The following is a 15,101-nucleotide window of genomic DNA, read 5'->3' on the forward strand; positions in this document are numbered from 1 at the left end:
AGTTTATCTTCAACAAGAATTACAAACTAAAAATAAAAACTTAGTTCTTAACCCAATAATTTATAGCTGCCTAAATACATACATACCAAGCTACCTAAATACATACCAACATCTTGGTAGAAAGTTTTAGCAATTTACCATCTTAAGAGGAATGATAGGTACATCTACTCTGACCATTTAGAACCTTATTATCTTCAACAATATAACTGGAATTTTGTATACTGTTTTCAAATATGATTTAAAAGTCCAATTAATTGAAGCATTCCCTCCTGGAGGGAGTAAGGCAGCTCCTAAGATTCCAGAGAAAGTTCTAGAGCTAGAAAGTTCTAGCTCTAGGAAGTTCTAGAAACTCACAAAGTGAAAAGATTCATAATCGTGTCCCTAAAGTTATAAATGTGGTAAATACTGCTAGGAATATACGACTATCTTTGTTGAGGTTTCTTGTAAGTATGGGAGAGAGCTCCAGGAGTGGTCACCCACATTGATTTGGGCTTTATGAGTGAGTGACACAGTTGCCTTTGCGACAGTCACACATAAGTAAGTAAATATCACCCATGCTCCTGTACCTACCCCCCCAAAACACATACTGATTTACCAAGCCAGACTTAAGCAGAATTTAACTGGCTATGGTGCCCCCTCTAAGGAAAATGAAACGTTTACTCCTCTGTTCCAGGCCCCTCTCTCCCTCTTCCTCCCTCTGTCTTCCTCCCTCCCTCCCTCCCTCCCTCCCTCCCTCCCTCGCTCTGGCGCTCTCCCTCCCTCCCTCTCCCTCTCCCCCACTCCTCTCTCAAGAAAAGTTATACAGCATGGAAAGTCACCATGCACTGTGATGTATATAACTAATAAGATGAACTGACTCACTGAAAATAAATAGACGACAAGAACCCTCAATCCTCTGACCTATTTTTCACTACATAAATCAGTGAGGTCTATGCTACCTCCTATATAAAATACTCAGAAATCTTACAGAAAGTCTGAAGGTTACACCAGGATACAGCCAAAACCTCATTCGGTAAAGGCAAGCTATCAGTCCTACACTCAGCACGCTCCCAACTCGTGATGGGAGAGCACTCAGGAGACAGCAGTAGACAGATCTCTTTGAGTTCCAGCCCAGCTTGGTCTACACAGTAAGTTTCAGGACAGCCAGGGCTACACAGAGAAACTCAATCTTGAACAAATAAAAAAATAAAACAAAAGTAAAGGCAAAAAACAAAACAAAGAAAATTACACCTTGAGTCATAGTTTTATCTTTCTCCCAAATAAAGTCACACATTGAAGTGAAGACTGGTGATTATTATTTTATGGAGTCCAGTTATTTATTGGACTCAGTAATATAGAAAAAAAAATACACATGCTATTCAATCTTCTATTACTGTGACATAAATTACCTGAGATCACCAACTTCAGGAAAAGAGTTCACTCTGCTTCACACACTCAGAGGTTACAGAGGCAACAGAGACAGAGAAACGGAGACAGACAGGCTAGGGTCCAGTGCCCCTTTCAAGGACATGTCCTCAGTTACATAACCTCCCCTGCTGGAAGCTCTTTCTTTAACAGGTTCTACCCTTCTCAGCTAGCAAACATGCCTGTAGCTTAGGGGCTTTTACTACAGCAAAATCTTCCCTCTGGAAACCCTCATGTCCCATAAGCCTTGTGATCAAACTCATTAGTTTGTTTTAACATGGGCATCTTCAAAAAGAAGAAGAAGAAGGAGAAGGAGGAGGAAGAGGAGGAGGAGGAAGAGGAGGAGGAGGGGGGGAGGGGGAGGGGGGAGGTGAAGGAGGAGGAGGAAGAGGGGGGAGGGGAGAGGGGGGAGGGGGAGGAGGAGAAGAGGAGGAGGAAGAAGAAGAGGAGGAGGAGAAGAGGAGGAGGAGGAAGAGGAGGAGGAGGAGGAGGAGGAGAAGGAAGGAAGGAAGGAAGGAAGGAAGGAAGGAAGGAAGGAAGGAAAGATCAGTAAGAATGGCTTCTACACAGTGAAGGCAAAGCCAGCTTTACCAAAATAATTCACATAGGCTAGGCTAGGCCAGGCCACACTAGGTGATGAGGTATGCTGGAAGTCATGAGGCCCTAGTAAGAGGAATCATAAATCAAGATTGTCTTGAGCTTGCTCACAAAGAAGAGGGAGAAAGGCAGTGTCACAGTGACACTCTTTGTCCAGGGAGAAAGACTGCATAGGGGAGAGGAGCTGTGGCAAGCTTTCTGGGAGAGGAAGCACAGTGGGGAGAAAGTCTATAACCTAACAACAGGTGACCATCCAGAGCTCAGAACAGCACACCCTACCCCTACACTCAGGGCACCTAGGCCAACCCACTATTTCTCTTAGAACTGGAAGTATCATTTTATAATTCTCTGTCTCTTCATTTGCTAAACAAGAACCTCCATACCACTACCTTGTCTCCAAACTCAGATCTTCTGACTTCCCCCTTCTCTACCTTGATGGGACATCTCAGTATGCACACTGTCTTAGATTGCTTTCTACTGGCGGGATAAACACCAAGACCAAGTACAACATGGGAAGGGAAGAGTCCTGCTCAGTCTGTTGTGAAGGTAAGTCAGAGCAGGCACTCAAGACAGCAACCTGGAAGCAGGAGCTGAAGCAGAGACCATGGAGGAATGCTGCTTACTGGATTGCTCCCCTGGCTTGCTCCGCTATACAGTACCCAGAAATTCCAAGTACCTTTGCATGTACTCTGTGGCACTCACGTGTGCACATTATGTACATGCACATATTAATAAATGTAAATTATTTTCTAATTTAAGTGCACTATTACTGATACTAGCACAAACTATCTTCTTAGAGGCTTCATCGAGCAACTGAAGGAAAACAGATGCAGAGACCTACAGCTAAGTGTTAGGCAGAATTCCAGGATTCTTGTGGAAGAGTCGGGGAAGGAATGGGGGAACTGGAGGGGTCAAGGATACCACAAGAAGACCAACTAACCTGGGCCCATGGTGGCTCACAGAGACTGAACCACAAACCAAAGAACACCCATGGGCTGGACCTAAGCCCTCTACACATATGTAGCAGCTGTACAGCTTTGACTTCATGTGTGTACCCTAGCAATTGGAGTGGTGGCCTGACTCTGACTCTGTTGCCTGCCATCTTTCCCCTAGCTGGGATATCTTGTCTGGCCTAATCGGGAGAGGACGCGCCTAGTCCTGCTGTGATTTTATGTGCCAGGATGGGCTGGTACCCATGGGGTAATTCCTCTTCTCTGAGAAGAGAAGGGGTCATGGGAAGATGTGAGGCTGGGACTGGGAGGAGAGGAGGGAGGGCAGCTGGGATCAGGATGTAGATGAATGAATTAATTAATTAATTAAAAATTTTAAGTGAAGGGTAAAATCTATAAAGGCAGTGGGTGAAACATACAACAAAACTTGACTACAAAAATTACTAGGTAGGGATAGAGCCTAAGTCGGTAGAGTACTGGCTGTGCAAGTATGAAAACCTGACCTCAAATTCCTACCACCCACCTAAAACACATGCTGGTACATCCCAAAGCTCTTCCAGTGGACCCAGGTTCAAATTCCAGCAACAACATAGTGTCTGAACTGTCTGCAAACCTTGTTCTAAGGGATCCAACGTCCCCTTCTGCCCTCCACAGACACCAGGCATGCAGGTATTGTACAGACCAACATGCAGGCAAACAACCAAAAATATTACATATTTATATATTACATATTATATGTACATAATATTATAGATTTATATATAATCTATATATTTGGTTGAGGAAGTTTAAGGAAGCCAGCTAATTATCAACCTCTGGCTTCCACATGCAAATGTGCACACGTACACACACACACACACACACACACACTATGCAATGGGCAAAAATATTTTAACTTCTAGAAAAAGTACACCCCAAAGGAATATGCTCTTCAGTCCTACCTCGTCTCCACCAATTTTTAAAAACAAACAGGAAATCGGTAACAAACGCTAACAAGCAAATGTACAGGGACAGGAGAAAAGTATGTTTAAATTCAAAATGCTAATTTAAACAGTGCTGCAGCCTTAACACTCACAGAGGACAAGGTTCAAAGAGGCTGATAGTATCTCGCATTAGTGAAGACAGAGAGAAGTAGCTGACACGTGGGTGTGGGAAAGGACAAGCTGTGCGGATATTCTGCAGGATAATTTCACAGAATCTACCAAAAGTGCACATAATCTTTAACTCAGTAATTCTGCTTCACGGCATCCTTCAGGGAAAGCATGCCTAGCTATGCCCTTGGAGTTAGCTACAGGGTGTTTGCTGTTATATAATTTATAACAGAAAAGCGTGTGCAAGCAAGCTCATTAAGAGAAAATACCCTAGCCGACTAATCCATTTGTGCTGTTCATACAAGTGAAGAGACTATAGCAGCATATATGCATTAAGCCTAGAGCACCAAGAACTGATGTCGATAGTAAGCATGTTTCTCTCAGCTCCTCGCCAATGAGTGTTTTCTGTAGCGTGCATCCACGATGGCTCAGCCTACTGCTCCTTGGCGGAGTGTATCGGAGGTGCTTTGAAGCTCACGGATAGCTTATGTCCACATGCTCAGGAGTCACGGCACAGCCAGGGAAGGGGGTGCAGCCTTCCCACTGGGTTCTTCATTTCTTTCTTGCAAGAGAGGCACCTGCAAGGGTTCCTTTCTGTGTTATTTCACAGCTTGGTGGAGCCTCGATAGTGCCAACTATTATAAATTTGTACCCTAAGCCTCTCTCCGAGGTCTATAAATAATCTGGCGACTTTCGGGGAGGGCTTTGGAGGACTTGTTTGCATTTTATTCTTTGTAATGCCCGTGATAGGAGCTCTGAGCTTTTCACCCTGTACGGAGCTAAAGTGAAGAAGCCAGTTTGTCCTTGCTTTGGGCTGTCGGCTGATGTTCCACACCTTAGGTCAAACCTTCCACTCTGTGTGTCCACCCGAGACGGCTCAGCTTTCTGCGGCTTCTAGTTACTACTCCTGCCTTGTGGGTACTCACAGCCGTGCACCTGTATGACTCTAAAACCTGAAACATCACGGTCTGAACACAAGGACACATCCCCCACTCAGAAGGCAGAGGCAGGCAGATCTGAGTTCAAGGCCAGCCTGGTCCAGAGAGCAAGCTCCAGGGTAGCCAGGGCTACACAGAGAAACCCTGTCTCAAAAAACCATAACAAAACCAACAAACACCAAAACAGAGGAGGGAATTAATCCGCCGTCCTTGGATCACTAGAAGCTCTACAATGAGATCATGTAGCTCTTGACAAAACTCTAACTTCTTATGAGAAATCAACCAGCCAGCCTGTTAGAACACAGCTCTCCCTACCTCCAGATTCAAGACACAGAGATGCTTTCTCCCACAGGGCTTCACCATCTCCCATAGGCATTGACTAGAGACCGGAAATTATCTGGGCTTCCAACCTCCTCTGCAGCAGTAGGCTGCTTCAGGTACTCCACTGTAGTGACGAGAAACTAAGACACACAGCTCCTTCTGTTACGGCGCAATGAAGACAAATGTATCTCCCATGAATATATGGCCTCACATCTTCAACATAAAGATCTAAGATGCCATCTCACATTCTACAATAACTCAGACTTCCACATGCAAGAACTCTCTAGTCAACAATGCTAATATTTCTGCCACTGAGAGAGCCCGGATGGAGGGCAGGTGCCACCTTCTACTTCTGTCCTGTCTCGTGCTCTAGTGGACTGTGTCCCGTTTCCTCTTTCACTCCCCGTGAATGTCAATGCTCACTCACATTTTTCTTCTTTGTGCATGACCAGTTTTTATGTAATACTTGACAACTAGATCCTAAAAATATCACTAACTGCTTCAAGCTACTAAAGCATTCGAAGATCTTTCTTCCCTGTGGCAAGGGAAGCAGTCCAGGAGAACAGCTGCACAGGAACACACACACACACACAAACACACACACACACACACACACACTGGCCCATCTGCTCAAGCTCCCGACTCTACAACCTGAGAGGTTCCACCTGCCTGTGGCTAGGCAACAAGGCTGCATTGCATTATCTCCAGCGAAATTATCAAACCTTACAGCAGCCAAACTAGCATACGCGCACCTCCAACTTATGCTTATGCTTCCTCCTTCCCTCCTGGGGACCTTGCCAGGTCAGCTGCTCACACCTCAGCTGGTAAACATAATCTGGGCTGGGTCAGCAATGTAAACGCTCACCTGGGCATCACCAGGCCGATCAAGAAAGTGGCCAGCTGATGTTTTGATTTCCATCTCACTGTTTAAACTACAACACTGACACACTTTTAAAAAAAAAAAAAAGTACAATTTGCAGAAGAGAAAACACTGGAAGTAACAATATAGAAACGTTCTAATTGCTGTAATATAAAGCAATGACTGCCCAAATAGTCCATTATCAAAAGATCTGGTTAAAAAGCCCAGTGACAGCAGAGAGAGGGAAAGATATTCTTCCCTCTTTAGTAACATCAATTCCACTTGCACAAACTCATTATTCAGGAAATATAGTCTCTAAAGTTAACCTACTTAGGGTTAAAGCATTTAATATGACCTTCTTTTCATAGATTTTTAAATATATCACTTCGAAGCTACTTTATCCCTCACCTCAACAACAAGCATAATTGTTTTAGTGACCCTGCTAAAAGAAATGAATGATTTGGCCTTAAGAAGTTATTTGGCCCAGCACAGACCCTGGCGCCAGACTGCCTGGGTTCAAAAGCCAGCTGCCACACGGGATTGGTCAGTTCCCCCAATCTCTCTGTGTGTCTCTGTTTTCAACTACAAAATGAAATAAGAACAGTGCTCACCTCAAAGAATTGCTATGAAGGCTAAATCCTATTAAGAGAAAAGAAAAAAGAAAGACATGTGGCACACAGTCAACACCATGACTTTCTCAAGCAAATGTAAAAAAAAAAAAAAAAAAAAGATTTTATGTTAAAAAAAGTAATCATTTTGTTGTTGTTGTTCCTTCTTTTTAAACCAAAGGCCACGTTTGTTCATTCTCTCAGACACAGGGTCCACGTTTACCTTTCTCATTAAGTAAATTTATTGAGTGCAGCCAGAGTTGGCTTTCTGACCCAGGATTTGTATCTAAGGTATTATGTTTGACTAATAATACTCCCTACAAAAAAATACATTAGGCCAATAGAAATAGCAATTTTCCAAATGGCCAGAGGAAAAAAAAGAAAGCAGGGAAGCAGCAAGAGGGACAGGTCATGAGTATTATTTACAAACAAGGGTAATGTTGAAATCATTATTGGCAAAACGTAGCCTTCACAGAAAACACAAACTCCAGTCATTAGGCCCACAACTTCTAACTCCAGTGCTAAGGACATGTGACAAGTGAGTTTTTAAGATCAACTAATTTTCATGAGATGGTTCTTTAAAACATGTACTGGAAGTAAGATAATGCCAAGGGTTCAAATCTAAACTCCACATACCAATAAATGTAGCTTCCAACATGAGATGCAACCACAGCCCAGAGACTCAAGTGTGCCAAAAGTAATGTCAAATCTTTGCTTTTCTCAAGGAAACATCAATTCAGACCTTAGACAGGCTCTACTTCATAAGAACTGTTGCAACAGAAGAAAAGCTCCCAACTCAAACTCTTCAAGTGTCTCCATAACAAACAAGGCTTTCTTTCATGGGGAAGATAGGCAGGCTAGCCGGATCTTTAAGAGGAAAGACGGACAAACAGCTAAGTACACAGATTGTCACAATCAGGCCTGGGCGCCAGCGTTAGGATGCTCAGACTGGAAGCAAGTGAAGTGCAGGGGAAACCCAGAGTGACATGCACAAATCAAGGCAATCAATAAACAACGGGCAGCTGTGAACAACTGTTCTTTCAGTAAGAGCAGGAATCTGGTTTCAGCTGAACTATTAGAATAAAGAGTAGCCAACAGTTAAGCCTTGTGTAGGTTACATAAATACCTAGCATGGTTTAAGTTAATAAGGTATTTTTTGTTGTACCCTTGAGCATTAATCCTTGATTTCCAGGCACCAGGCTGTGCTGAGTGAGTGAGACTTGTGTCCTGAAATCCACTCTGTGAGACTGGCCAAAGAATTCTCCCCTGTATCCCTCACAGAGGCAACCAACAACTAGAATGTGTGCAAGCACACACACATACACAGGCACACACGCACACACACACACACACACACACACACACACACACACACACACACTGAGCAAATAGCAACACAGGAATATGGGTTTGACTTTTACAAGAATAAATCCCAAATGCTGTAATAGGAACATCTGGGAATAACAAGGAAGTGCACAACGTTTTCAACAACGTCTATCCAAACAAACAAACAAACAAACACAAAACAAAAAACTTAACCACTAGCATTGGCTTGGAAAATGTGCCACACACATTGTTTGCCTAGTCACATTGAAAGATAGAAAAATCATAAGTTGATCCTCTGGACCCTACTCTTAAAAGCAAAGACATAAAAACCTGTAAGTCAAACACTGTGTTGCCTCAGTCCCAGGAAATTAGCTGACCATTTGAACAGATGGCCCTAACTAAACAAACCTTAAGATTCATGGTGTCAGGATGCTATGGGCCCGAGATTAGCTTGGCCGGGCTTTGAACTAACAGCCCTGAGACAGTTGGTGCCAGGATGCTAAAAGTTTGAGATAAGCCTGACCCCCTTGAACTGGAGCTCATGATATATAGTGTGAAACTAGTTCGAAATAGCCAATTATAAAGTGACACACCATCCATCTTAGGAATTTGAGATCAAATGTATCGATGACCTAGTGACCTGTTCCCCCTCCTCCCCCCTTCCCTAACTCCACTCTCAGCCTTCCCCCTTCCCTAACTCCACCCCCCACCTGGTTTGTAGATTCCCCCTTAAAAGCTGTAAACTTCTTTTGTTCTTTTGCTGAATTCCGCTGGCTTGAAGGAAAGACAGCCCTGGCTAACCAGTAAACCTCTTGCGATTTGCATCAAGTTGTGTTTCTCCTGAGTGATTTGGGGTGCGTCTGCAATTCTCCACGGATCAGTGAGGTCCTTTTCATTTGGGTTTTACTGTGAGGTCCTTTTCATTTGGGTTTATTTACAACATAAAGCAAAGACTAGAGAAACAGAAGACTGGGGAAATAGTAAAAAAAAAAACTGCATTTGACATTTTTTTAAAAAGGTAAAATACTAGTTCCAAATGTAATAAATAGGTTGAAAGAATTTAGATCCTAATTTTACTCTTGTAATGTTTTTTGGAGTTTTGTTTTTTGTTTTGTTTTTGTTTGTTTGTTTTTTTCTAGAACGGACTGCTCTTACTAATTCAAAAATTCTACAATCATTTGACATCTTGAAAACCTATGCTGGGAAAGACCAAAGCCATGACTTAGTTTAAAGCCTTTTCAAACTTCTTTTGGCATTTTGAGACACAACCCACTTACCTGTCACTGAGATATTATAGCTCTCCGAGGAAAGGTTTGAGTACTTTGCCATCATTTCTTCTCGAACAGGTAAACTTGTAAAAGCTGAATCTGTAAGACAATTATGTGTGGTTACATTTTAGATATCCTCACCAAGGCTAGGTGACTATTTGAAAAACAGCTTAGAGCTGGCCCAATAGCTGGCTTACTGGGTAAAGGTGCTTGCTACATAGCCTAATGACTAGAGTTGGGAATGAGCGTGTTTGTTGTTTGTGTTGTGTGTTGTGTTAGCATGGTATGTGTGTGTGTTAATCTTTTAGCATATATATACACATACATATATGCAATATATATGCAATATATATGTATATATATACACACACATATATACACTGCATATATATCACACACATATATAAAGGGGTGTGGTCAACATTCTTTTCCTAATAAAAATTATTCAGCACATATGGGGTAAATTAAATTCAAGGCAGAGGCCACTCACCACTCAGTGCTTATTAGGAAAAAAAAATGGGTAGGAAAGCAAGTCATGTGACAGCCATCTGACCTTGAATGTTGCCAAGCATATATCCCCTTATTTGGAAGCCCTCCTTTCCTGGCCTAGCTGACCACTGTGAAATTTCTCATTACGTGCCCTATCCCTGAAACAAGGGACACCTTTTCAGAGGGGCAAACTTCACTCACTCTGCCGATCTTTATTATGATTCACACAGCCAGTCATAGGAGAGTGACAACAACTGAAAAAAGGGGGTGGGGGAGCTTAGTGACACTTTTATTCTGACCCCACTTAACCAAGTAAGGATAAAAGCCCCTGGTATACAGTGTATGTTGAAGAGAAGCAAGAGGTGGGATAAGTGGATCCCTAAAAGCAAACAAGTGGTAAAGCAGCTGTTTGGGTCACAATTGATTAAGAGTCATTAAAATTTCAGAGAGGCACTGGAAGAGTAAAAGTGAGTTCTCTGTGTGGACATTTTCTGTAATCAATGAAGTGAGTGTGGAAACCTCTCAGCTTCTAGGACAGCTGGCAGCGAGGGGATGTTTTAGCAAGCACGTGTGTGCAGCAAAAACTGCTGTAGGGGAAGACTCAGACTGACGTGGTTTGGCTGTGTCCCTGAAAGGATCAGGCTGAGTCACAAAAAAAAGAAAAAGAAAATGGAGAGGTAAGAACTGCATATCCCAAGCCAAGTTGAGCCAGCGGCTTGTGACCTGAACTATCAATATGGGGTCGACACAATTCAATGCTTAGGTGACAATGTCTCTACAGTAAATATTAATCCTTGGGGGAAGGGGAAGAGAAGGGATGAGAAGTCACATAAATGTTGGGAGATGGTGCCAAGTTTAAAACATGCATTCTTAGAGGTATTACAATCACCCTCTTCTTAATCATTTCTGGACACTTTCCACCTGGCTTTCTCTTACAGGTAGTGGCAAGAAACCAACATAAAAGAATAACAACTCGTGGTTGTTCCAGAGATGAGAGGATTTTTTTCTTCCTCCCTCAGCAGGAGAGATGATGCATGAAGATACAGCCTCAAAGAAACTGAGTGGTGACCTAATTTTTACCTATTGTTACGTGATGTGAAAAATGTTTTCCATATAGGTGTTTTTCACATGTTACATATTATAATAGATCTTTCTAGAACAGAAGGGCTTATAACTGATGGCAGTAGCACTATCAAATGAACTAAGTGTTATAGATCTAAAACTCTCCAGTTTTCACACATTGAACTTGGTGCTTAGTTAAAGGAAGCAAACTGGGAAGGGTGTAAGACAGAAGAAATGCAAACAAATGATGCAGAGTCTTAAGATTTGCTTTTACTTAAGCAAACAAATTCATCCAAGTGCATCCTCTACAAAAATAAGAATTTCCTCTAAATATGATGATTACAGGCCAGATGATTCAGGCCTGTGATCAGTGCAGTTATTCATGATGGTCGATGCAGGACAACTGCAAATTCAAGGCCTCCCTAGGCAAATCCTTGGAGGCAGTGGAATACTGCCTCAAAATCCTAGAAGACTAGGATATACATCAGTGGTAGGACATTTCTGAGCATGTGCAAAATACTCTGCTTAGCCCCTAATACTTAGAAAAAAATTTTAAAAGAGACTATTTTTCCCAATAACTCTTCATTGCATCTTCTCTAGAATTGTTTTAAGAGTGTATTTGTATGATGTGTGCCTTCGTGAATATGTATGTATCACATGCAGACAGGAGTCTGTGGAGACCAGAATAGCATCCACTCCCATTGAGCTTATAGGTGGCCACGAGCGGCCAGGTGGATGCTGGGAACAAAGCCGGTTCTGCAAGAACAGTACATTTCTCTTAACTGCAGAGCTACCTCTCTTCATTACATTTTCATGTTTTAGATTTAATCGTGTTTGTATGAAATGGCATAACTCAGTGGTAGAGCATCTGTCTAGCAGATACAAGACTGTATTCAAGCCACAGTACTGCAAAAAAGAAGTGGTCATTTGTTATTATGTCTCACCTATAATGCTTTATTGCTACTCTCAGTATACACCCTTCACATTATTTTTAATAAATTTTCTTTTTAACGTTCTAACATACAGTATTATACATGCACAATTTTAAAAATAAAATACTACAACAGATTATTAACCAGTAAAATCCTGCTCTTGAAACAATGCATTTGGAGTTACATTTCCAGGTTCTAGGTATCTAGTATTCCTGCTTTCTGTTATAACAGCAGCAGAAGAGAATGTGTGTGCGCACACGCATATGTGCATGCATGCTTGCGTGCGTGCCCTGTGCACACTCACTCATGTGAAGTGCACTACTTTGCATTGTGGACATTACATTCCAGAGTTTATTAAGAAAATTAAAAAAAAAAAAAAAAAAAAAAAAGAGCTGCCAACACAATGTAATGAACTGTCCTGATGGTATCATTTAAAAGTCAACCTTTAAGACTCATAGATGAATGATCTTCCAGACAGGTAACTAGCATATTTCAGATAACATGAGAAATACCAGACGAGAAGACCATTATACTTAAGTTTTAAAAAATGAAAGTTTAATGACAAGCACAATGTCATTTTTATATGATCTCCTAACACATTCCACAATAACAGCCCTACAAGCAAGCATTATCCAGACCACAAAATAAATGACGTGAAGACTGAGAAATCTTGGCTTTGAGGAGGCAGATCTTCTACCCCTGTTCTTAATTCAGTATGCCACTTTTCATAACCTGCAAACCCTGGTCTGTTCTACACAGTTTACACACAAATAATTTAAAGCACAAATATTAGTCTTCAAGGTTGACTAACAGCCTCCTTGCCTGGCTCTACTTTAAGGATCTTTTGACGAAGAAACCCATTGCTTGGTGGATCACTGAGGCATAAAACAAAGAAAACCAGCTATGGCTTGCTCCTTGCCCCTAGATATATGGCAAAAGCACTCTGAGCATTCAGATCAATCAAAATTCCATTTCAGGTTCTTGACTTGTGTAACTGAAAGACCAAAGAGGTTTTGTGCCTGAACGTGATGGTACATGCCTGTCTTCTCGGCACTTGGGAGGTGGCGGCAGGGTTATCGAGAATTGAATTTCATCCTTGGCTATCAGTGAGTCTGAGGCCAACCACAGATACATAACCCTTGCCCCACCTCCCTGCCAAAAAAAATAAAACAAAAGCAGAGGAGACTCTGTCTTGGATTAAGATGGATACAATCATGCTAACGTAACTCAGTAACTTAGAAAACGGGGGTGGGAGGGATTCATTAAAATGAAGAGCACCAGCTTTAAAGAAGTCTCTCCTTCCTGTAACATCACAGAAATATTCTGATATTCCTGAATGATGATGGTAACTTCAGAAGTTTATTTTTAATAACTGTTGTAAAGGACTTTTTTTCTTTTCCTTCTATGTTAGTGCATGTGTGCTGAGTTGTTGAATCTCAAGGTTGTCCTTGTTATTGTGAAATATGAGAATTGAGAAGGAATTGGGGGGGGGAGAGGAGAGGAGAGGAGGAGAGGAGAGGAGAGGAGAGGAGAGGAGAGGAGAGGAGAGGAGAGGAGAGGAGAGGAGAGGAGAGGAGAGGGAGAGGAGAGGAGAGGAGAGGAGGTCAGTAGCCTCAGTACGCATCTATTTCTGTTTAAGGACATGTTCTTTACAAACAGTACCAGGAGTTGAAGGGACAATCAACAGCTAAGATCACCTGCTGCTCCTTCAGAGGTCCTGGTCTCAGTTCCCAGTACCCAGACCAAGTGGCTTACAGCCACCTTAAGTTGAGTTCCAAGGAATACGACACACCCTTCTGTTCCACCAGCACCTAATGGTACATGTACTCACACCCAGTTGCATGCACACATACACATAATGTAAAAAATATATATACATGGTACCAAACACACAGGTGATCAGTTCTCACTACTGTTTTAATGGAATCCCTATGGTAAATCAAGCTTCCTCCGAAAAAGCTGAGTTAATGTTGTTTTTCTTCAAACAATCATAGGAAATGTCAAGAACTGACATTTCCCGCTGATCTATGTGAAAGGTACTTGCTGACAGATACATCAGCCCTCTCTATAGCATTACTGAGTCTTTTCCTGCGAAAGAAACATCCCACAGCATCCAGGCTTCACTGACTCAGGAAGTTGACATTTCTGCAATTGACAGCTCATGCGCACTCGCTGCTTAGTCTCTAGCCAGCATGCATTTTGACAGAAGAGCCAGGTCAGAAGCACATGTCTCTCTTCTCCTTCAGCAACAGCTCTGATCTTAGCAACCAGGCCTTGCTTCTTCAGCCTTGACCTTAGAGAATTCAGGCCTATTGTAGTTAGTATGATTAGATTGGGGACAGGCAGTCCTGGCAGCAGTGTTACTGATGCTGTGTGGTTCTTACCATATTGTCTCAGACCAGATGGCACAAGAACACCAAAAAGAGGAGGAGGAGGAAGAGGAGAAAGAGAAGAGAAAGTGGAAGAGGGAAGAGGAGATTGAAATGAAGATACAAAGAAAGGAAAGAAAAGAAGAAAACATTTAAAACAACAACAACATTGCTAGTGATGATTTTTACTTTGATTACAGTATTACTACAGTAATACTGTAGTAAGTCCTGGTCACCTGCTCAGCTCTGAGACCAGAGTGAGCTAATCTTCAGAGAAGTATCTTCTTCACTGTGCGAGCCTAACCTCACCACCTCAATTTGTCCTTTTGGGGGAAGACATCCATCCTCACTAAGATGTGTGCCTCTAGCTCCACCAGGTAATGGTCCCTCCTGCTTCCGTTCTTTCAATTACTATAAGGACCACTCAGGAAAATATGACGAGAAGGAGCTAGTGTAGGGTGATGGAGTACCAGGATGAAAAGTAAGCTGGACATATTCTAACAAAAGTTTACATAATTTTAATTATTACCAAAATTTTAAATATCAGAAATATCCCAGTTAAAAGTGGGCTGTAATAAATCTATTCTTTAACCAGTTTAAATGCTTATAGAAGCCGGGCAGTGGTGGCGCACGCCTTTAATCCCAGCACTTGGGAGGCAGAGGCAGGCGGATTTCTGAGTTCGGGCCAGCCAGAATGAGTTCCAGGACAGCCAGGCTATACAGAGAAACCCTGTCTTGAAAAACCAAGAAAAAAAAAAGGTAGTTAGTTTATATTTTCAGAAATGTAGAGACAAAAACTGCTAGTCTTTTTATCAACAGAACGCCAGGCAGATGACAATAAGACTCACTCCAACAAGTATTACACTATTTATTAGACAATATCGGGT

At 42.1% G+C, this 15,101-nt stretch overlaps 1 protein-coding gene across 1 annotated transcript in view; it reads right to left on the reverse strand.

The window, feature by feature from the left end:
* Nucleotides 1-9,468, reverse strand: part of Emb (embigin) — a gene marked incomplete at its 5' end in the record, with an annotated part of 35,906 nt that extends 26,438 nt beyond the window's left edge. The window contains 1 exon segment of the mRNA XM_034523370.2: nt 9,368-9,468. Within this exon segment, the coding sequence (XP_034379261.2) occupies nt 9,368-9,468 (101 nt within the window).
* Between the last annotated feature and the right edge of the window lie 5,633 nt (nt 9,469-15,101).

The sequence above is a fragment of the Arvicanthis niloticus genome, chromosome 19 (assembly GCF_011762505.2).
Source record: "Arvicanthis niloticus isolate mArvNil1 chromosome 19, mArvNil1.pat.X, whole genome shotgun sequence".
NCBI lineage: Eukaryota > Metazoa > Chordata > Mammalia > Rodentia > Muridae > Arvicanthis > Arvicanthis niloticus.